This window comes from Rhineura floridana, chromosome 5 (genome assembly GCF_030035675.1).
Source record: "Rhineura floridana isolate rRhiFlo1 chromosome 5, rRhiFlo1.hap2, whole genome shotgun sequence".
Lineage (NCBI taxonomy): Eukaryota > Metazoa > Chordata > Lepidosauria > Squamata > Rhineuridae > Rhineura > Rhineura floridana.
In genome coordinates, this window is record NC_084484.1 from 160,018,191 (window position 1) to 160,040,917 (window position 22,727).

At 42.9% G+C, this 22,727-nt stretch overlaps 1 protein-coding gene across 1 annotated transcript in view; it reads right to left on the bottom strand.

Annotated features, from left to right (window-relative positions):
- Positions 1-22,727, bottom strand: part of DDX10 (DEAD-box helicase 10) — a 245,864-nt gene that overhangs the window by 195,408 nt on the left and 27,729 nt on the right. Inside the window, exons 10-11 of the mRNA XM_061628643.1 lie at positions 7,147-7,248; positions 313-400 (exon numbers count right to left, since the gene is read on the bottom strand). Of these exons, the coding sequence (XP_061484627.1) occupies positions 313-400; positions 7,147-7,248 (190 nt within the window). The remainder of the gene's footprint in view (positions 1-312; positions 401-7,146; positions 7,249-22,727) is intronic.

The window sequence follows — 22,727 nt, forward strand, 5'->3', positions numbered from 1 at the left end:
GACTCACCTGAAGGGAGAGTAATAAATCTTATAAATAAAATAAAACAAGATGACAGGCAAGAGCTGCTTCATTATGACTTCACCACATCAAAAAATGACCTTAAACTTCCAATCAGAACGGTTAGAACCAGAAGCTGCTACAAACTAACAGAATGCTGCCATTCCTGATCACTATACAACCCAGGTCCATTAATTTCAATGTGTCTAACTGATGTTGGCTACAACCCACAGCATATTATTATACTAAGATGATATAGTATAATATACTATATTGTACTAAGAGTGCCATTATAGCACTGATAGGCAGGTTACCCTTTGGGCTCTCTCTTTCAACTCTTGATCTTGAGCCAAGAAGGACTGCATCTTCTTCTGGATGTCAACAAGCTTTTCAGGGTTGATTCTAGCGAGGAGACAGAGAAAGAGATCTATCAGGTTGGTGAGCATGAGTGACTTTCCTATGGAACACCCTTCCACATAAGATACTCCTATCTGGCTCCTTCCCAGACTAATTGTAAATGGATCTTAGAAGGCCTGGATGTTTCAGTCTAATTTTTAACTAACACAGATTGTATTATAGTTACTATTTTAACTATTTGAAAATTTGATAAGGATTGTTCTTTTATATTGTTGTTTTTTGCCCCATCTACACATTTAAAAAGCAATTGTACCACTGCTGGACTACATGCCCCATCATCCCTTGCCATTGGCAACACTGGCTGGGGGGATAGAAGTTGGGAGCCCACAGCATCTGGGAATGCCACAGGTTCCCCATCCCTGACCTAATGCTTTGTTCTAATTATGTTTATATGGTTTTAGGAGGGTTAGACATGTCCTTTTCTATTCTCTTGCCAGTATTTGACTCATGCCCTGAACAGAACAGAAAGGCCCATCTGCACTATGTTAACCAGTATTAAGTCATTTTAAACTGTCATGGCTTTCCCAGAGAATGCTGGGAACTGTACTTTGCAAAGGGTGCTTAGAGTTGTTAGGAGAGCCCTAATCCCCCTGCTACAACTCTCAGAGTTCCCTGGGAACAGGGAGTGGTTCTTACACTAATCTGGTAACTGTAGTTCTGTAAGGAGAATAGGGGTCTCCCGAAAACACTCAGCACCCTTTACAAACTAGTTTCTGGGGTTCTTTAAGGGAATCCATGGCTGTTAAAGTGGTATAACAGTGCTTTAAATGTATAGTGCAGGTGAGTTTAGTTTACATATTACCTGTCTGTTTGTATAGGCTGCTTGAGGACAGCATTTATCTTTAAAAGGTGGTATAAAAATATTTTAAATGTGGTGCAGTGGCTAAGGTGTTGGACTACGACCTGGGAGACCAGGGTTCAAATCCCCACATAGCCATGAAGCTCACTGGGTGACCTTGGGCCAGTCACTGCCTCTCAGCCTCATGAAAACCCTATTCATAGGATCGCCATAAGTCAGAATCGACTTGAAGGCAGTACATTTACATTTTAAAGGGTTATTAAGCCTGTTGAACAGGTGGTTTTTTCATTTTATTTTTACATTATTTCAAAATAGTTAAGAGCTACCAGCCATTTGAACAAGATTCAGCTGAAATCATGTCAGGCATGAAGACCGTTCTCCTCACATGAATAATGCAGGGAAAGTAAACAGAAGCTCACGCCTTTTATCTAGAGAACAGTTGAAACTGGAAGATGCAACCGTTTTTCAAGGTAAAGCCACACAATTAACATTAAATTCCTTCTTGAGCTTATTAAAAGGTGGAAAATTGAGCTCACACTGAAGGGCGAGGGGAGCAAAATACACAGCAATAATACCTCACATTGACATGGCATCTCCCATGAGAAAATTGTATGAGGATTTTTTTTTTAAGCTCTTAAACAAGACTCTCACTGGGAAGTTCCAGAGCCTGAGGCATTTCTACAGAACTGTGGCTTCACAGATAGATAGTACATCGACAGATGTGGAGATTAAAGTTCTATTCAGGCATTCAAAAACACACACAGCAATAACTGCACGAGGGAGGAGAGTGAGGCTGCATTGGCTCATTCCATCCCCAACAACTGCTCAGGGTTCTAGCACATGGGGACAGCTTCAGCAGGCTGGCTCACTGCAGACATGCCTTCAACCCATGAGCACGGGGTCACTGCAAAAGCAGCGTGAGCACAGCCCAATTTTACTTCCTCACACAATTATCCTTGCATGATTCGGACACCTGAATAGGGGTTCAAATGACAATGCTACATACAGAGAGCCAGTATGGTATAGTGCAGGGGTGGGGGAGCCTCAGGCAAGGGCCAAATGTGGCGGCCCAGTTCCAACCAGCCCTCAGTCTCTCCTCAGGCCATGCCCCTTCCCAGGCCACACCCCTCACTGGCCCTGCTCCACCCCCTCCAGTGTTTTGGTCCTCACTGGCCCTGCTCCACCCCCTCCAGTGTTTTTGCCCAGCTGAACTGTGTCCTTGAACTGTGGTAATGCCTCGTGCAAGTAGGTGTGTGTGTAGAAGCCTCTTAACTTGTGTGTGGCTTGAATGTACCCTGTTGTACAAAGGAAGGCCGCATCTGTTGCTCCACCCACTTTTTGCCTGTAGCCCTCACCCACCATGGGTATGCAGCCTCCTCAGAAGATGGCCCATGAGGGAAGGTTCCTCACCTCTAGTGTCATGATTAGAGTGTTGGGCTAGGACCTGGTTGTTGACTTGTGTGTGTTGTTGCGTGAAACAGCATACGTTACGTTGGAGTTAAGTTGCTCAAAACTTGAACTCCAACGTAACGTATGCTGTTTCACTCAACAACGCACACAAGTCAACAAGGGTTATGGGCCCAGATCCACAGCGTGTTACACAAGAGTAAGTTGCTGGTCTGAAAGGCAGACGGAGTTCCAGAGGGCAGCTTGATTGATTATACCAGACATATATATGGCTTGCCCCGCTGTCCACAATCCAGTTAACAGGTCCTAAATCTTGAGACTTCTGTTTACAAACAAAGTGCACACTTCCCTGCTTCAAGCCGCCGTCCCTGGAGTTTCGCTTGACCGCACAGTCTCTTTGAAGATGCCCACGAGCCCCACAGGCATAACAAGATTTCAGCCGTTTGGCTTGCCCCGCTGTCACCACTGGTGGGCCGGGTTTCAAATACCACTCAGCCATTAAGGTCAATGGGTGACCTTGGGCTATTCACCATCTCTCAGCCTAACCTACCTCACAGGGTTGGTGTGAGGATAAAACGGAGAAGAAAAGAAGCTCACTGGCCTTGCATCACACCCCAAATGTTTTTGCGTGGCTGGAATGTGTCACTGAACTTTGATAATGCATCTCGTTTGGATGGAAGACAGAGAGGTGTGTGTACAAACTAGCCTACTGAACAATGGTAAAATATGCATTCATTGCTCTGCCATTTTATGCCTCTGGCTGTGCCCACCACTGGCATGTGGCCCTCAGAAGACTGTCTAGACTCTAGAAGGAAATGTTGCCCTCAGGCTGAAAAAGGCTCCCCACCGCTGCTCAAAAGGATTCCGTTTCAGGCAACCCTACTTTTTCTTAATAAGCTGGAGATCTGGGGAGAAAGCAGCAGCACAGTGCAATTCAGCAAGGCTAAACGTAATAAATAAAGGAAAAGAGAACAAAATGCAGAAGAGGAGAAATAACTGGCTAGGCAACAGACAGACTGAGAAGCTACACTGTATATAGACAAACTGAATGCGAGTCAGTAATGCAATGGTGTGGTTGGAAAAGCCAATGCCATTTTTAGGTCTTACCACCAGAGAACGGTTGCCAGGAGCTGGAAAATAATAATGCAATTTTATTCAGCATTAGTGTGACCTGATTGGAATGTTGCTGTGAGTTCTGGGCACCAGGTGCCTCAAAAGATATTGGCAAGCTGGATAAGATTCAGAGGAGAGGCACAAACATTTGCAGAGAATGAGATGCAAAGCCTATGAAGCTAAAAAAGAAAAAAATGCTATGTATGTTTAGCCTAGAGAGGAAGAAACATTATTGATCAGCATAGGCAGCAGAGGGAGATGCCAATATCCTTTTTAGTTTTTGGAAAACTATCAGAAAGAAGGAGGGTGAGGGAGATTGTTCACCTTATATACTATGAACAGGGCACATATAGCTGGTTTGCATGTAACATTAAGCCAAACTATGGTTTAACGTGAACATATAGGCTCTCAGAACAGAGATGCTTTGCTCCTCCTCTGGTCTTGCTGTGAACTAAGTCATGGTTTGCTTTAGCATGGTGTCTGAACCCAGGCTCATGGTTTGTCTCACTCCATACAAACCACAAGCTTTAACCAAGGTTTGTCCTTGGGTTTACAGATTATAGCTTGTCTGGAGTGAGACAAACCATAAGTCCATGTTCAGATGGCCTAAGCTAAACCATGACTTAGTTTACAGCAGTGCAGGAGCAAGAGACAGGAGTGCAGAGGCCACAATCCCCTCTCTAGTAACCCTCACATTAAGCCATGGTTTCACTTTGCATTACATGTGTAGTCTGGAAGGGAGGATATAAATTTAATAAATAAATATAGCCACGGCTTCAAAATCACACCAAGGTACATTTCGGATGAATATTAGGGGAAATGTTCTGTAAGAGTAGTTCAGCAAATGAAGCTGCTGCCTGAGAAGTGGTGGGATCTCCTCCATCTCAAGCCATAAACTGGGAAAGGACACCTGATATTCTAGTCTAGCCACTGGTGCAAGACACAAAGGGATAAAGTAGGGAAAAAACTCCTGCCTGCTTTAGCAACTGACTGAACATTTCACAGGAACTGAGTATACATCAGGAGCCCTCAGAGTTTGAACCTGAAATTCACATCTCAGTACACAGATGCCCTATGTGCTGAGCCATCAAGGGACAGGTTGGTCCTTCTCCCTGGGCAGATGGGCCAACGTGTAGTGAATCCCGGCTACCCAGGCTGTCCATTGGCTCTCCTCAGCAGGAAGCTAAGTCAATTTACATATTTTTGTATTATTTATCCTGCTTCTGCTAGCCATGAGAAGGAGCAAGGAGTTATATAGACCACTGAACCCCTAGAAACAGGATTTCTTTTGAACTCTCTCTCTTCTAGCTTCTGAGGTTTCACCAAACGTGACCTGAACATCTTTAAAACCATCTTCCCAGCCATACAGACTAGAAACCTCTCTGTCTCTCAATTACTTAAAGCAAATGAAAGCAGAAATTCTCAGAATAATGGATTCTGCAACTAAATATTCTGTGCAGTTTTCTCCCTAAACATGTTCAAAATACGTGCAACCTTGGCATGGACAGAATATTTTTAAAGGCATTTCCCTCCACTACCCTCCCTCCACCTTTTACTGTTATGCAGCGTAAAGGCTGAACCAGGAATGGGGAATCTGCGGCCCTCCCAGATGTTGCTGGGACAACTACCAATCCCAGCCACCATGGCCAATGGTCAGGGGATGATGGGAGATGGAGTCCAACAACATCTGGGAGGGCCACAGATTCCCCAGTCCTAGGGTAAACAGTGAACACAATGAGGTAGTTCCAGATGGAATTTGGATATGAAGCTTCTAGGTACAAAAACAGTTTGCCGTGGCTCATTAGTTCCACTGCGAAAATGAGCTCCTTTCTACAGTAAACTGTTTAAATGGCCTTTGCAAGTCATTATATCCCATTAAGAGAAGAAAGAAAGGCAAAAGGGTCCGTTTCCAAGGATTTGCAAGCTTTACTGCATCCCCACTTTATCACCCATGATTTAGAACAGTATTGTAAACTGCATTACAGGAAGCCAACAACTACTTCAGTGGAGCATGTGAACCAATTTCAGTGCATATTGAGTGACTGAGATATTAGGCACCAAATGGTAATTAGGTTTGTATGCATGAAAGTATGAAACAGATGTTATTATGAGTAAAGAAAGGAGACTATCGATGCATTCAGTTGAGTTTTCCTCAGAGAAGAGCTAGAAAAAGTACTAATACTACTGACTTAGCATTGCCGTGTTTCAGATTAGCATTTTAATACAGCAGCACAAGAGCAATGTATTATGGCAGTGCTTCCCAAACTCATGAAAGCTGTTAGATGCTTTTGTCCTGAATTAAAACTGAGGACACTCTTTTTTTTTTTTAAAAAAGGGGGGGCATATTGCCTCAGTCCTAAATTCACCACCCCATTCACAGATGGTGAAAAGCAAGGATGGGAATTTTCAGCGATCTTTCAGAGAATTTACCATTGGCAACAGCAATGCCACTGAGTTTTCTTTTTTCCTTTTTACCCTTTATTTTTGCTAGTGAGCATCAACATTAAAAGGGGGTGGGGGGAAGCTGCTACTGCAGCTGCTGGTGAACCAGACAGCTTCCTCATCCCTGGTGCAAACAATACTGAGCTAGAACGGGCAGTGATCTGGCTTGGTAGGAGGCAGCTTCCCATGGTCCTTCCGACCAGATGAGGCACATCCAGGGCAGTGACCCATGCAGGAGAAGTAAGAGGAAATCTTCTCTGTGGATGAGCAATTCTGCCACATCTCTGTATAGGATGTGACTGAATGTTCCAGTTGCACCTGATGCAGAGACTGAAAATTCCCTGCCCACAGAGGAGGCTTCCATTTTAGATTAATCACAGCTTGCAGTGTCACCCATACCCAACAAACTCTGGTTAATCTTAATTACGGTTTGTTGAAAAATGTCTGTTTTAAACCACAGTTTAAGAAACTGGCTTGTTTCAACAAACAATAATTCATATTAAGCATAGTTTAGGGTTCAGATGTAATGCTAAGCTGTGGTTAATCAAACAGACGCTTCCAAACTTCTCACTGGCACACTGGGGGAGGTGGGGGAAGAACACAAGCCCAAGACTCACTACAGCTTATTGTCATAATGCTAAACCATGATTTAGCATTATGTGAAAACCAAGCCATAGAATGTCCAGGAATCCATGGAAGAGCCAGAAAGTTGGACTAGGACCAGGGAGACCCAAGTCTAAACCACCTTACAGCCTGGAAGTTCCCAAGAGACCTTGGGGCCAGTCACTAACTCTCAGCTTAACCTACCTCTCAGGGTTGTTGTAAGGATAAAAATGGGGGTATGTATGCCGCCTTGAACTCCTTGAAAGAAAAGTTGTATCTAAATGTAACAAATGAACTGAAGCTGTGGGAGGTGTGCGCAGAAAGAGAGAGAAATCTAATCATGTTATGTAAAAGCTAAAGAACTTACCTGATGTTGTTGACAGGAACTTTCTTCTGTGACAGCTGCTGCATCATGCCATTTTCCTCTGAAGCAAGCAGCACAAGGAGAGCTTCCCCACCTTCCTTGTACCTGAGGAAGAAATAAAAAAATTTCTTCCTGAACAAATGGTAAATGAAAATGTACAGCTCTTCTGAGAACCAAACTACATATGACATTAAACACATCTTCATATCTAATGTGCAGGTTTGTTTGTTTAAATACAAATATCAGCTTCAGAAAGGGATTTTCCTCAGGACAGTAGCGAAGGAAGAAAGGATTTAATCCTTCCCTCCACGCCTGCTGCTGTCCCAATAATTATCAGCCCTGATGCTATTTGCATTTTCTTAAAAAGTCTTGTTAAATGCAAAGACATTCAATGGCATGTCTAGTTTGGTCTTCTGTATCTTCACTTACTTACTTTTCTTCCTTTTTATTTATATCCCACCCTTATTTCCAGCAGGAGCCCAAGGTGGCAAACAAAAGCATTAAAAACACTCTAAAATGTCATAAAATGGACTTTAAAATATATTACAACAAAGCATCCTTAAAAACATATTAAAACAAAACTTCTTAAAAATTATTTTTTAAAAAAAGCTTTAAAATCATCTTAAAAAAAAAAAGCTTTTAAAAACATGTTATTTATTTATTTTTTACTTTATATCCCACCCTTCCTCTCAGAAGGAGCCCAGGGCAGCAAACAAAAGCACTAAAAAACACTTTAAAACATCATAAAAACAAACTTTAAAATACATTAAACCAAAACAACTTTACAAACATTTTTTAAAAAAGCTTTGAAGTCATCTTAAAAAAGAATAAAGAAAAAACAAGGTTAAAAAATATCTTTTTTTAAAAAAAAAAGGTTTATAAACATATTAAAAAGCAATTCCAACACAGATGTAGACTGCGATAAGGTCACAACTTAAAAAGCTTGTTGAAAGAGTAAGGTCTTCAATAGGCGCCGAAAAGATAACAGAGATGCTGCCTGTCTAATATTTAAGGGGAGGGAATTCCACAGGGTAGGTGCCGCCACACAAAGGTCCATTTCCTATGCAGAATGGACCTCCTGATAAGATGGTATCTGCAGGAGGCCCTCACCTGCAGAGCGCAGTGATCGACTGGGTATATGAGATCAGATGGTCTTCCAGGTATCCTGGTCCCAAGCTGTATAGGGCTTTGTACACCAAGACTAGAATCTTGAACTTGGCCCAGTAGCAAATGGGCAACCAAAGCAGTTCTTTCAGCAGTGGGGACATGTTGGCAATACCCTGCCCCAGTGAGCAGTCTCGCCACCGCATTTTGCACCAGCTGCAGCTTCTGGACCAACCTCAAGGGCAGCCCCACATAGAGCGCATTACAGTAATCCAGCCTGGAGGTTACCAGTGTGTGCACAACAGTGGTCAGGCTATCCCAGTCCAGAAACAGCCACAGCTGTCTTACCAGCTGAAGATGGTAAAAGGTACTCCTAGCCACTGAGGTCACCTAGGCCTCTAGTGACAAAGATGGGTCCAGGAGCACTCCCAGACTACGGACCTGCTCTTTCAGAGGGAGTACGACCCCATCCAAACCAGGCAACTGACCAATTCTCCGAACTCAGGAACCACCAACCCACAGCACCTGCATCTTGCTAGGATTCATACTCAGTTTATTGGCCCTCATCCAGCCCACCACCGAGTCCAGGCAGCGGTCCAGGGCTTGCATGGCATCTCCCGATTTAGATATTACAGAGAAACAGAGCTGGGTATCGTCAACGTACTGCTGACACCTTGCCCCAAATCTCCTGATGACCACTTCCAAGGGCTAACAGCATGGGGAACAAGATGGTACCCTGAGGCACCCCACAGCACAACTGAAGAAAGACAATCACCCAATGCTATTCTCTGAAAATGACCTTGGAAATAGGAACGGAGCCACTGTAAAACAGTGCCTCCGATACAAATCTCACCAAGTCGGCCCAGAAGGATACCATGGTTAATGGTATAAAAAGCCGCTGAGAGATCAAGTAAGAGTAACAGGGTCGCACTCTCCTTGTCCTTCTCCCAATAAAGGTCATCCATCAGGGCAACCAAGGCTGATTCAGTTCCATAACCAGGCCTGAACCCAGACTGGAATGGGTCAAGATAATCTGTTTCATCCAACAGTACTTGCAACTGCTGCACCACAAATATTAAAAAGCAATTCCAGCATAGATACAGACTAGAATAGATCTCCACTTAAAATGCTTGTTGAAAGAGGAAAGTCTTCAGTAGACACCAAAAAGATAACAGAGATGGCACCTGTCTAATATTTAAGGAGAGGGAATTCCAAAGGGTCAGTGCCACCACACTAAAGTTCTATTTCCTGTGTTGTGCGGAATGGACCTCCTGATAGTATCTGCAGGAGGCTCTCACCTGCAGGTCACAGGGTATATAAGGGGCAAGATGGTCTTTCAGGTATCCTGGTCCCAAGCTGTATAGGGCTTTGTACACCGAAACCAGCACCTTGAACTTAGTTACAGTTTTTATCACCACTAGCTAGGATGGAGACAGTTCAGATGAAACTGCTGCCATTAGATGACCGTTGAGGGAGGACCAAAACGCAGCTGGTCTCGGAGCAAAGGCAAGGAACAGCCCTACTTCTTTTCTCTCCTTCTGCCTGCACACAAGCCTAAGCACTAGGCTGAGGGAGACACTTTCTGACAAAGGTGCTCCCTGATTCAGACGCCTAGTCTACAAAGGAAGCAGAATAAGATGGCAAAATCCTGAGGTGTCAGATAGGCTGCAGGTGGGGGAATGTGGTGGTGGTGTTTTTTTAACTTTCTCATATAAAAAAAGGAAAAAGAAGCACACATCAGGGAAAGGGCTGGTGATATGCTAGATTTCTACTTGTAGGTAGAGGATTATGCATAGTCCCAAGGAGCCCTTGCCCCCCAGCTGGCAGTTGCAGACAAGGAAGGGGCTGGCTTGTGCAGCTGTCTCAAGCTGAGCAGGCCCTAGCCAACTGGGGAGAACTAGCCTTAGAGGCAGGCAATGGTGAACCCCCTCTGAATACCGCTTACCATGAACACCCTATTCACAGAGTCACCATAAGTTGGGATCGACTTGAAGGCAGTCCATTTTCCATACTGTAGTTGCCACAATGGCTTCTAAGCAATTTACAAGTATAAAAGCAAGGATAAAAATATATCTACACATAATTAAAATATAAAATAAAACAATTTCATCAAAGCAACCATAATTAAAGTGTGCAATAAAACAAGAGCATTAAAACACCATAACCAGGAAAACAGCAACTAAAACAATTGGATCAGGAGGTTCAAGTCAGGAGATCAGGAGAACGCTTGCCTAAAGAGGCGGTTGTGAGACTGCTCCTGAAGAAACCCTCTTTGGACCCAGATAACCTGAACAACTATAGACCTGTGGCGAATGTTCCGTTCCTGGGCAAGGTGCTAGAACGGGTGGTTGCCAGCCAGCTCCAGGGGCTCTTGGATGACACTGATTATCTTGATCCATTTCAATCCGGTTTCAGGCCCGGTTTTGGCACCGAAACACCCTTGGTCGCCCTGTATGATGACCTTTGTCGGGAGAGGGACAGGGGGAGTGTGACTCTGTTGATTCTCCTTGATCTCTCAGCTGCTTTTGATACCATCGACCATGGTATCCTTCTGGGAAGACTCACGGAGTTGGGAGTTGGGGTACTGCTTGGCAGTGGCTCCGCTCCTACTTGGTGGGTTGCCACCAGAAGGTAGTGCTTGGGGAACACTGCTCGATGCCCTGGACTCTCCATTGTGGAGTCCCGCAGGGATCGGTACTGTCCCCCATGCTTTTCAACATCTACATGAAGCCGCTGGGTGCGGTCATCAGGAGTTTTGGGGTGTGTTGTCATCAGTACGCTGATGACACGCAGCTCTATTTCTCCTTTTCATCCTCTTCAGGCGAGGCTGTTAACGTGCTAAACCGCTGCCTGGCCGCGATAATGGACTGGATGGGAGCTAACAGACTGAAGCTCAATCCAGACAAGACCGAGATGCTGTTGGTGAGTGCCTTCTCTGCCCAGATGGAGGATGTTCATCCTGTTCTTGATGGGGTTACATTCCCCTTGAAGGAACAGGTGCGTAGCTTGGGGGTTCTTTTTGATCCTTCCTTGTCAGTTGAGGCCCAGGTGGCCTCGATGGCACGGAATGCTTTCTACCATCTTCGCCTGGTAGCCCAGCTACGTCCCTATCTGGACAGTGATGACCTCGCCTCAGTTGTTCATGCTCTGGTAACTTCTAGATTGGACTACTGCAATGCGCTCTACGTTGGGCTGCCCTTGAAGACTGTTCGGAAACTACAACTAGTCCAGAATGCAGCGGCCAGATTGCTGACGCAGACCAGAAGGTCCGCTCATATAACACCTGTTCTGGCCCGTCTGCACTGGCTTCCTGTTTGTTTCCGGGCTAGATTCAAACTGCTGGTTTTGACCTATAAAGCCCTCCACGGCATGGGACCGCAATACCTGGTGGACCGCCTCTCCCAATATGAACCTACCCGGACACTGCGCTCAACATCTAAGGCCCTCCTCCGAGTGCCATCCCATCGAGAAGCTCGGAGGGTGGTGACTAGAACCAGGGCCTTTTCTGTGGTGGCCCCCGAACTGTGGAACAGCCTCCCTGATGAGGTGCGCCTGGCGCCGACGCTACTATCTTTTCGGCGCCAGGTGAAAACCTTTTTATACTCCCAGGCATTTTAATGTGTGTTTTAATGGTATTTTCATCATTATTTGTATTTTTGGATGTTGTTTGGTTCTTTTATTGTTTGTTTGTTTTGTTTTCTTGATTTATTGTATTTATTGTATTTATATATTGCTTGTTTTTTATCTTTTTGTACACCGCCCAGAGAGCCTTCGGGCTTAGGGAGGTATATAAATAAAATAAAATAAATAAATAAATAAATAAATAAATCTTTAAGAGCTACCAGCGAGCAAACACTAATCTCCATGTATACGTCAGGACTGGGGCTTACTAGCTGCTGCGCTTAACAAGGAGAGGGCTTTTTAAAAGCCTCTGTTGCCTTAAGGAGTCCTTTGCCCATCTCCCAGCACCTCTAGCACAACCACAGGGACAATACTACCATCCCTCCTGCCCAGCTCCAGGTCATTTCCATCACACTGAGCCTTGGAGGCACTTTGAAAGCAGTGGGATATGATGCTACTATCCAAGGCTCTGTGCCATGTCAACAGTCTTTTTGGAGCAACAGAGAATGGCAGATTTTCTAAAGATATGCTTAGAAGTAGCATGCAGACCCTCACATTTGTGGCTGCAGAACACAAAAAGATAGCACCGATGGCTTCCAAACCCACTCATTAAAAACTCACCAACCACAGAGCTTTGGAATACTGCTTCCTACACAAAATTTAGGACAAGCATGGAGAAAGCTGTGGCTCTCCAGATGTTGTTGGAGTACAACACCCATCAACCCTGACCAATGGCCATGCCTGCTGGGGCTAATGGGAATTGGGAGGTCCAACATTATCTGGAGGACCACAGGCTCCCCATTCCTATTTTATGGGAACAATATAGACAGCTTTCCACTCTCTAAGTAAGAGTATATTAGCTTTTTAATTTTAGAATTAAGTTTTCTACTCCAGTTTGTCTCCATTTTAAAGTTCTTCAAAAATCGCTGTTGCTGAAGTTCTGGTATATGTAATAATAATAATAATTTTAATTTATAAGTCGCCTATCTGGCCAATGGCCACTCTAGGCGACGTACAACTCAGTTAAAATACATCATAATAAATACAGTACAACAATAAAACAGTAAAACAGTGACAGTTCAGAGTAGCAGGCAATTAGTCAAAAAGATTAACCCTCCCCTGAAGTCCCGAAGGCCTGTCTGAAAAGCCAGGTCTTCAAGGCCTGGCGGAATACATTCAGGGAAGGGGCATGCCGAAGATCATATGGGAGGGAGTTCCAGAGAGTGGGGGCCGCCACTGAGAAGGCCCTCTCTCTAGTCCCCACCAGCCTAGCTGTTTTAGTTGGTGGGACTGAGAGAAGGCCCTGTGTGGCTGATCTTGTCGGGCAGCATAATTGGTGGCGTTGGAGGCGCTCCATCAGATAAACTGGGCCGAGACCGTGTAGGGCTTTAAAGGTTAATACCAACACCTTGAATTGGGCCCGGAAATATAATTGGGTAATAATCCTATCCGTTAACAGCAGACAGTGAGCCTCTAACCATTTTCAAGTCACGCATATTCATTATGACTAAAGCCTAAACCAGACTGCCTTTCTTTATTAGCCTACCTTACAGAAGATCCCATTTTAAAAAAACCTAGGATGCTGCAACGCTTCAAGAAATAAAGGATCTGCCAAGTACAAATGGCTCAGGTTATAGCTATCAATGTGCCTATTAAAGCATTTGTTCAGACTACTTTTTTATTTATTAAATTTATATCCTGCCCTTCCTCCCAGAAGGAGCCCAGGGCAGCAAACAAAAACACTAAAAGTACTTTAAAACATCGTCAACACAAAAGACTAAAACATATTAAAGGAAAACGTATTAAAACATAACTTTTTTAAAAAGCTTTAAAAACATCTAAAAAAGCAGTTCTACCACAGATGCAGATTGGGATAAGATCTCAACTTAAAAGGCTTGCTGAAAGAGGAAAGTCTTCAGCAGGCACTGAAAAGATAACACAGATAGTGCCTATCTAATATTTAACGGGAGGGAACTCTAAAAGGTAGGTGTCACAACACGAAAGTTCGCTTCCCATGTTGTGCAGAATGGATCTCGTGATAAGAGGGTATCTGCAGGAGGCCCTCAGGGGTAAGACAATCTTTCAGATATCTTGGTCCCAAACTGCATGGGGCTTTGTATGCCAAAACCAGCACCTTGAACTTGGCCCAGTAGCTAATGGGCAGCCAGTGCAATTCTTTCAGCAGCAGGATAACATGTTGACAATATACTGCCCCAGTGAGCAGGCATGCCACTGCATTTTGCCCCAGCTGCAGCTTCCAGACCAACCTCAAGGGCAGCCCCACATAGACCATATTACAGTAGTCCAGCATGGACAATAGTGGTCAGGTTATCCCAGTCCAGAAATGACCACAATTGTCTTTCCGGCTGAAGCTGATACAAGGCACTCCTAGCCACTGAGGTCAAGTGGGCCTCTAACAACAAAGGTAGATCCAGAGCACCCCATGACTATGAACCTGCTCTTTCAGAAGGGGTACGACCCCATCCAAAGAAGGCAACTGACCAACTATCTAAACTTGGAAGCCACCAACCCACAGAGCCTCTGCGCTGCTAGGATTCAGACTCAGTTCACTGGCCCTCATCCAGCCTACCCCCAAGTGCAGGCACTGGTCCAGGGTTTGCTCGATGGGCTCTGTGAACATCCAAAATTAATGGTGGACTAATGACCAAAAGTATGCATTATATTTTATTGAGCATTAAATGCTTGGAATTAGTTTTTAAAATTTGCATCCCAAAAAGCATCTGACAATGTTATTGTTAAAACTGGGCTCCTGCTGGGAGGAAGGGCGGGATATTAATCAAATAATAAATAAATGAATAATAAAGACAATTAAAAGGGGCCTCTGTGTTAGATGCGCATGCCAAAGGCACAAACTTTTTACTTTAAAAAAATATGGGAAAAATAAACTATAATTTTTTCTCAAAAAAATTCCCCCTAATTCAATCTTGAACAGTTGGCCTCTGAATTTTACTGAGAATCCTTCCCCACTGCCTCTAAAATCAGAAAAAGTGCCATTGCATTAACATCTCAATCCTATCCCCTATTGAAGCTATTGTCACACAAGCAGAGGCTTAGACTGCTAACTATGGCTGTAGCATCCTCCGCAATGCAAGCAGGGCGGAACTAGACAACTCCACTCTGCTTGCTCAAAAAAAACAAGAGGAAAATCCTTTGTACAGCTCCTAGCTAAACCAGCATCACTTCTTCAACCTTAGGACCAAGCACAAAAAGGCCAACAAGAGCCCTTTTCTATGGTGCAGTGTTTCCCATGAGCAGCTTCAAGGTCAGTGCTAAGTCAGCTCTCAACACTGGGAACCCCAAGTCTCATCCTACATTCGGTGCAGGAAATGATCAGGCACTAGCATTCCCTCTCCTTCCTCTTCCATACATTCATGGATAAGGAGATCAGAAGCTTCTGGTTGTGGTTCACAACAAGCTACAGTTTCCCATTTCATCCAAATACAGCAAAGTATGGGTAGCAAGCTATAGTTTGCCACTAAGTTACCTTGATATCCTGACTTATGGAGGCAACAGCATGCAAGTCCAAGGCTTGCACCTGCTTATTATCATAATGACACACCATGGTCCACTGCTACATTTGAATCAGTCTTCAAGGATCATTTCACACATTACACAGCAGCAATCCAAAATTTGCCAACAAGTGTTCATGGACGAGCGAGCAGCATCTGCCAATTCAGCATAACTTTTTAAATGTGAATACCAGCAACTATGGAACCTTTACGGCACCCATCAACATTATGGAGATATAGTAGCAACAACAGTGTGCAACTGAATTGCACAAACACACACCACCACCAGATAAACAACACATTTTATGCTACATGACATTTTCAAGGATCAGCTTATTGCATTCACACATTTGAGTTTTAAGTGCAGATCAAAAAATGTGTGAAGAGGCTCTGAAACTGTTGAGAAAAATACATTAACATGGCCTTCCGAAAACTGAAGCTAACTACTGCTGTGGCATTATATTCTGTTATATCAAACGTGATCAAAATAGGCTCCATGGACTAAAGCAAGGCACGTGAGCAACAGGAACACCAGAGTTGAGAAAAACATATGTATCTTAAAATATGTTTCTTCATGAAGACACTCAAGTGGTATTATCCTATGGTTATAGAGGTCAACAGAATGTTAACGGTAACTTATCTGGAGAAAAAATGGTCCAAAACTATAAATATTTATAAGAACTCTTGTGGAAACCTTTTTGCAGGATTTTATTTTTAAAGAACATCTGGTATTCTCGACTGTAAAATGTCATAAGGGCTAGATGCAGTTTTGCTACCATTTGATAAAACAGAATTATTCCCCAATCACTGGTTGTGATAGAGCTTTCAATCTAGCCCGAAAATCAGAATGTGCAAGACAAGCAAACAAAGAAGTGTGTATCTTTCTACTCTATTTTGGACTGGTCTTATTAGTACTGAGTTTTGCCCAGCTTAGGAGTGTTCAACCACAGGTTTTCAGAAAAGCGAAGGCCAAATAGTTACAGAAAAGGGCACAGAGAATCATTCTACTGTACATAGGTCAATTCAGACATCACACCAAACTACAGTTAAGGCAACTTAACCATAGTCTTTGCATGATGTTGGAACTGACAAACCATAGGAACCATAGTTTGATATAGGTATGCAGACCACAGTTGCCTGATCTGCACATAATGCTAAGTGATAATTTATTACAATTAGGTTTAGCATTACATGCAAACCCTTCCCAGCAGCTTAACTATAATTTGTGTACTCCCAACAAACCACAGTCTGAAGCCATGGTTGTTGCTGGCTTGTAAATCTTGGTTTGCCATTATGTACAAATCCAACAACCTTCTTTAAGTGTGGCTTATTTGGCCACCCCATCCAGCCTCTCACAAAACTGTAGAAGCATAAGGGAACAGCAGTTGAAAAATAAACCGAACTCTGGAGAAATATTTCTTTGTTTGATTGTCTGTTGGACACGTGGTTTCTTAAACAAACCATGGCTTAGCATTATTTATAAATCAGGTCAACGTGCGCTAATGGCAGAACATAGTTCTAATTATCACTCTACCTCCAGGCTGTTGCACTATGAGTGAACTTCTGAAGCTGAATGTTAAGCAGTGGTGTAGTGATAGGAAAATGTGAGGGAGAACACCTTCAGGATTTGTTTCAGAGCAGGAGTGATGCCATTAACTCCCAGAGCACCAGGGCAATTAATTAATGGACTGTCCTGTTTTGGTGAATGAAAAAGGAGGTAACAAGGCTTCAGAGTTTTACTATGCTTTATAACAGGTTTACTATGCTTTATAACAGGTTAACATAGAGAATTAGAAAACAATTAAGCACAGCCTGGATACTTAATTCCTTTATACTGATCAGTTTTCTTCTTCAAGCACTTCAGATAGCAATACTTTGAAAGTTTGTTTGAATTTTTTATTAAAAGTAAAGGTTCATTTCAGCTGGCTGAAGATCTTTTGTTAAAGCTCAATGGCCGCTACAAGTTGAACTTATACCGTCAGAAGCAAGCTTACTCCCAGGAAAATATACACAGGATTGCAGTCATGCTGATCTTAACAAGTTGAACACTATAATATGTTATGGCTGTTCTTTGGGTGTATATATCAGATCCATACAGCTGGCCTGTATTTTTGGACTTTCCAGTGGGGGTATGTATGGGGGCCTGCCACGATGAGCACCTACACTTCAAAAATTACTACTACTGATACAACAGAACAGAAAAGCAGACAAGGTGCTCTTAAACCATTATTTGCCTATTGTACCTATAGAAACCCAAACCATGTTTTGGGTTTTTAACTATGTTTAGCACATGGCTTGGTGTGTGTCTGAGCTGAGCCACTATTTTATCAATCTAATCTACCCCATAAGGCTTTGGGGAGGATCAGTTGAGAAGCCTGCATACACTTTCCTGGGCTCCTTGCAAGAAAGGCAGAATACAAACCCCCTCTCTTTCTGGAACTGCTCAATTTTCTATTGAGCTTTCATACAGATCTAATAATTTGATTTCAGTCTTAAAATAGTATCCACCCTATTTTAATTACAGCAAACACAGAGATTCCTAATTAGGTAAGGTATATAACATAGCTTTCATTCTACGCAGTTACGCATTCTCATGGTCCATTACACCATCTAATTTAACCTCATTGCAAATGCAAATGGACTGCCTTCAAGTCGAACAGGGTTTTCATGGTAAGCGGTATTCAAAGGTGATTTTACCACTGCCTTCCTCTGAGGCTCAGAGGCAGTGACTGGCCCAAGGTCACCCAGTGAGCTTCATGGCTGTGGCACTAGTAAAAATGTCAATTTAATTTTTATGAAGTTTTTTTTTAAGTGTACATGACCACCTTGCTCACCAAATTCTGGTGTATTAAAGAGCTACAGTCTCATATTGGCAATATTTAGACTTGATGGAAGAAGAGCCACCAAAAAAAAATCATAAAAAGGTGCAACCCAGACTACTCAAGATTCCAATGACACTTAAGGATGTTTAATATCATTTGGCTTGTGCTGAGCAATTGACCTCTTTGACACCATGGTTTTAAATGAAAATTTATATGCACAGAAAATATGGAGATGGGAAAATCAAGCATGGTCTCAATGATTTCAGTGTTCATCTTGTCTGAGTTCTGTCTGGAAGGATTTCAGTAGTGAAGAGCATCAGTGTTGGAACAGGAAGACAGGAAAATGCCAACTATCAGACTAGGGTGCAGCCACATAGTGGGCCAAATTTGGCACCCAGTTACTAACTCTAAAGCAAAGGGGCATTTATAGAAGGAGTGGTGGCTGTGCCCATGCAACTTGCTGACAGTTTAATGGGGGCTCAAGGTGGAAACTCTGGCCTGTCACCCACATTACTGACTCAAAATGGCCAGGTATTACAATTAGCTGCTGACCATGGGGATTAAATGGATAGTCTTTAACAGGTGACACACACAAAGATCTATGGCAGGGGTTCCCAAACTGTGGTCCACAGGTATCTGTGAGAACAGGAACAGGGACTGTGAACAGTAGCAGCAGCGGCTGCTTCAGGACAGACCAGAAGTGACAGGTAGGAGGAAGATAATTTAAAAGGGTGGAGAGAGGATAAAGAGGCAGAAAGGCAGCAAGTGAAAAAAAGAGGAAGCTGCAAGAAAGAGGTAAAACGTAGGAAGACAGGAAGCTGCCTTTATACCGAGTCAGACCATACATCTTAGCTCAGTATTGTCAACACTGACTGGCAGTGGCTCTCCACAAGAGGAAAAAAGGATCTTTATTTCCTGAATTAGTTTGCTAGAATAAGGGAAAATGGTGATGGGGGGGCCAGGAAGGTATTGTTAATAGGGGGAAATTGGTTCAGCCCTTCTGCTGAAAAACTGAGGCTAACCAAAGTGCTCAGAGGCACATTGTGCATGTCTGCACATGTGTGTGTCTGTGTCTGTATCTGTGTGCGTGCACGCGTGTGTCTGCACGTGTGTGGGAGTGAGAGAGAGAGGGGGGAGAGAGAGAATGGAGCTGTTCAGTGATGAAAAGACACTCCGCACATGCTCAGAGATACTTTCATTCTATTCATTGTATTTCATTTATTACAATAAAATTGTACTTCACACTGTAACACAAAAACCATACAGCATCTAGCACACTGCTACAACAGGCAGAAAAATCATTAAGTAGTCAGCCAAGACCCTCAGAAGTTTTCAAGTGGTCCATGGGAAAAAGGTTTGGGGGCCACTGATCTACGACAATGACTGGATTGCATTTACACATACAGCTACTGCAACTTTTGTTCTCACAGAGCAGCAAATAGCTTCTGACATTCATATTTCCAAAGCAAAAGCATTTTTCTTTATCTCTGATAGAGATTTCTCTATCTCTGAAGACCAGTGATGGGAAAATTGGTGGTCCCCCAATGTTTTTGGACTACCATAGTCGCTGGCCATGGGCTGTGCTGGCCAGGGCTGAAAAGAACTGAAGTCTAACAACATCCGGAGAACCACAGGTTCTTCATCCCTGCTGTGGAATTTGATGCAACCAATTTTTTTTTCACCAAGCACAGCTTGACCTAATTAAGTCTGAAATTCCTCCCCTACCCCCAATTCCATTTAAAGTTTATTACAATGTAAATTGGAGCTTTTTAATCTTGCTCAATATCATCCTTTCCCATCGATTTGCTTTGCTCTACTCAACATCCAATCCAATGAAACATTTTAACAAACTCGACAGCTTGCCTGGTACTTTTATTTAGCCAGCCTTAATAAATGTATGTTACTGTTGGATTCCCAACCATCCACCTACTCCAAAAGGACAAATACAGTTATCTGTAATTTTTGTCAAATTTAAATAGACTACTACAAGCAGGTTCAGATGTTGTAAAATTGTTCCACACTGAACAAAGCTGCTGTAGCATGCAAATCGTTACTGCGCAGTTGTGGCTGTATTTGTCGATTGGCCAAGTCAGATATTGCTTCCTTCCAATGGCTGTTTCACCAGTGCAGTTCTGTTCACAAATACTACTAAAACTAAAACAAAGGACCTTGCAACTTAAAGAGTAACAAATTTATTATGCTATGAGCTTTCATGAACTCAAGATTACTACATCAGATCCATCTGACAAAGTGGGTGTGAGTTCATTGCTTAGGCCATAATAAATTTGATAAGTCTTTAAGGCACTGCAAGGTTTTTGCTGAAATAGACTAATACAACTACCCCTCTGGAAATAAAAACTAAAAGTGACACATGCACTCTTTCCCATCTAAAATGTGATACTTTTAAAGTTTGTTTGATCCTCCTGTCAACCCATTTTAAACACACAAACACAAAAGCCTAGGATCAAAGGACAGCAGCAAACACACACCACAGCAGCCTTGCCTGAATAGATTTCTGAGTATTTCCTTTCATATGCAATTCAAAAGACAGAAATGTGAGGTCAAAGGAAATAAAAAGCTGTTTTCTTTGACTTACGGTACATGTCTTCTATACTACAGGGATGGGGGACTGGATCTAGCTTTCAGGCCAGATCCTGACCTCCTTCAATTCCCATGGGCTATTTTGACAGGTGGGCAGGGTTGCCCAACTGTCACTCACTTGATGTCATTATGATGCAAGGTGATGCATTTGTCTCTCCCTGGGTAGTCTGAAAGGAAACCATGCAGGCAAAGGCTCAGGGGTTTTCAAGCACCACCAATCAGCTGATCAATGCCCAGTGTAGGGCAGGTGGGCATGGCTATGAGAAAAACAGCCACATAGGCCAAATTAGGACCCCTGCCAGGCCTAACTAGGCTTGCAGACTATAGGTCCCCCACAGCTACTGTAATGTGAAATATATTATAGAGCCCTCATTCCAATGAAAAATTACAGATAATATGGAGGAGGGAGTGGTATTTCTTACACAACATACCAGAAAATTTAAAAATTAATAGCTGCAAGAAAGCTACATTTAAAAAAATTGGCTGAGACAGTGGGTTGGTTGCAAGTTAAACCATTTGTTCCAATATTTTGATGTTTCTGGAACTTTAAGGGTATTATTTGGGGGTGGGGATAGTGTTACAAGTGCAATCGTGTAATTATGCTGGAGATATCATAAGAATGAAAAAGAAAACAATGGCTCTGAACATCTACAAACTACTTTCCTCTCATCACTGAGGGATGCTTTGGCTCACAGACAGGACAACCTGTTCCATCTGCCACCATCATGGTGATGGGAGCTATAGTCCCAACAGCATTTAAGGACCACAGGTTCCCTGTATCTGGCATATGGAATGGATGAGGAAGATATGGGAAGTAATGATCATGCCTAAATCAGCATGTTAGTTGAGAGAGGTCAAGGATCCATCAAGGCAGATCCATCAAGGGCAAGTCCTTAACCCTCGGTTTCATTCTGGGTTACACTGAGACTTCAGAAGAAAAGAAAAGAAATACTCTGAAAGTACTGCAGTTTACTGACATTGATGGTAATTCCTCGTTATGGTTTTTTGTATTTGCTTCTGACATTTTTATGGTACTGTTATTTGATTCTGATCTGCTGTGATAGATTGTATGATTTGTTCTGTAACTTTGTGCCTTGTTTCTTCCCCTAATGCCTTTCTGTCAGTAACCCAGCAGTTTGCTGTTGCTGCTGTTACATGATTAGTTTCAAGCTTCTTTATCATTGTATACAACTCCCACCACGGTATGTAACTCCCAGCTGTGCAGGCAGGGCTGATAGGAGCTGTCCAATACATCTGGAGGGTACCAGGTTGGTGAAGGCTGGGCTAATGTTAATTTTTTTAATACTTATAAAAAAATTATTTTAAAAGCAAGTAGATACACAGATCTAAAATGTGACCCTTCTAGGACTTTTTGGGTATGATGGGAAAAGAAGCCAGGAGTAGTAAATTAAATGCATCAGAGTGTAGGAATGTACAGAACATTTCCAAATTGATTTGTACAACACATAATAAATGCCAGGGAACAGACTCAGCAGGTCTATATTATGTGTTGCATTGGAACCCAAACAACAAAACCATGTGTGATATGGATAGACCAGTAAATACTGTACATATTTGGCATTTTCATTGAAAAATTTCATTTTCTTACAAAATACCCCAAGACATACTTTAATGATGCTTTAAAAATTCAATTTCACCTCTCTACCTTAGTTTTTCAAAGCCTCTAGGGAGTCTGTGCTGTCATAGGCAGTACAAGCTTAATAAATTAAACACAAGATTCTCAGTATCCTAACAAGCAACCACAGAGTGCTTCAGAAACTGCAAGCTGCTTATATATCCCACAGATACCCCTCAAGAATAAAGTGAACTGAAATAAGAGCCTATGGCTGCAATCTTCTGCCCACTTACTTGGGACTAGGTCCCAGTGAACTCAACGGGGCTTACT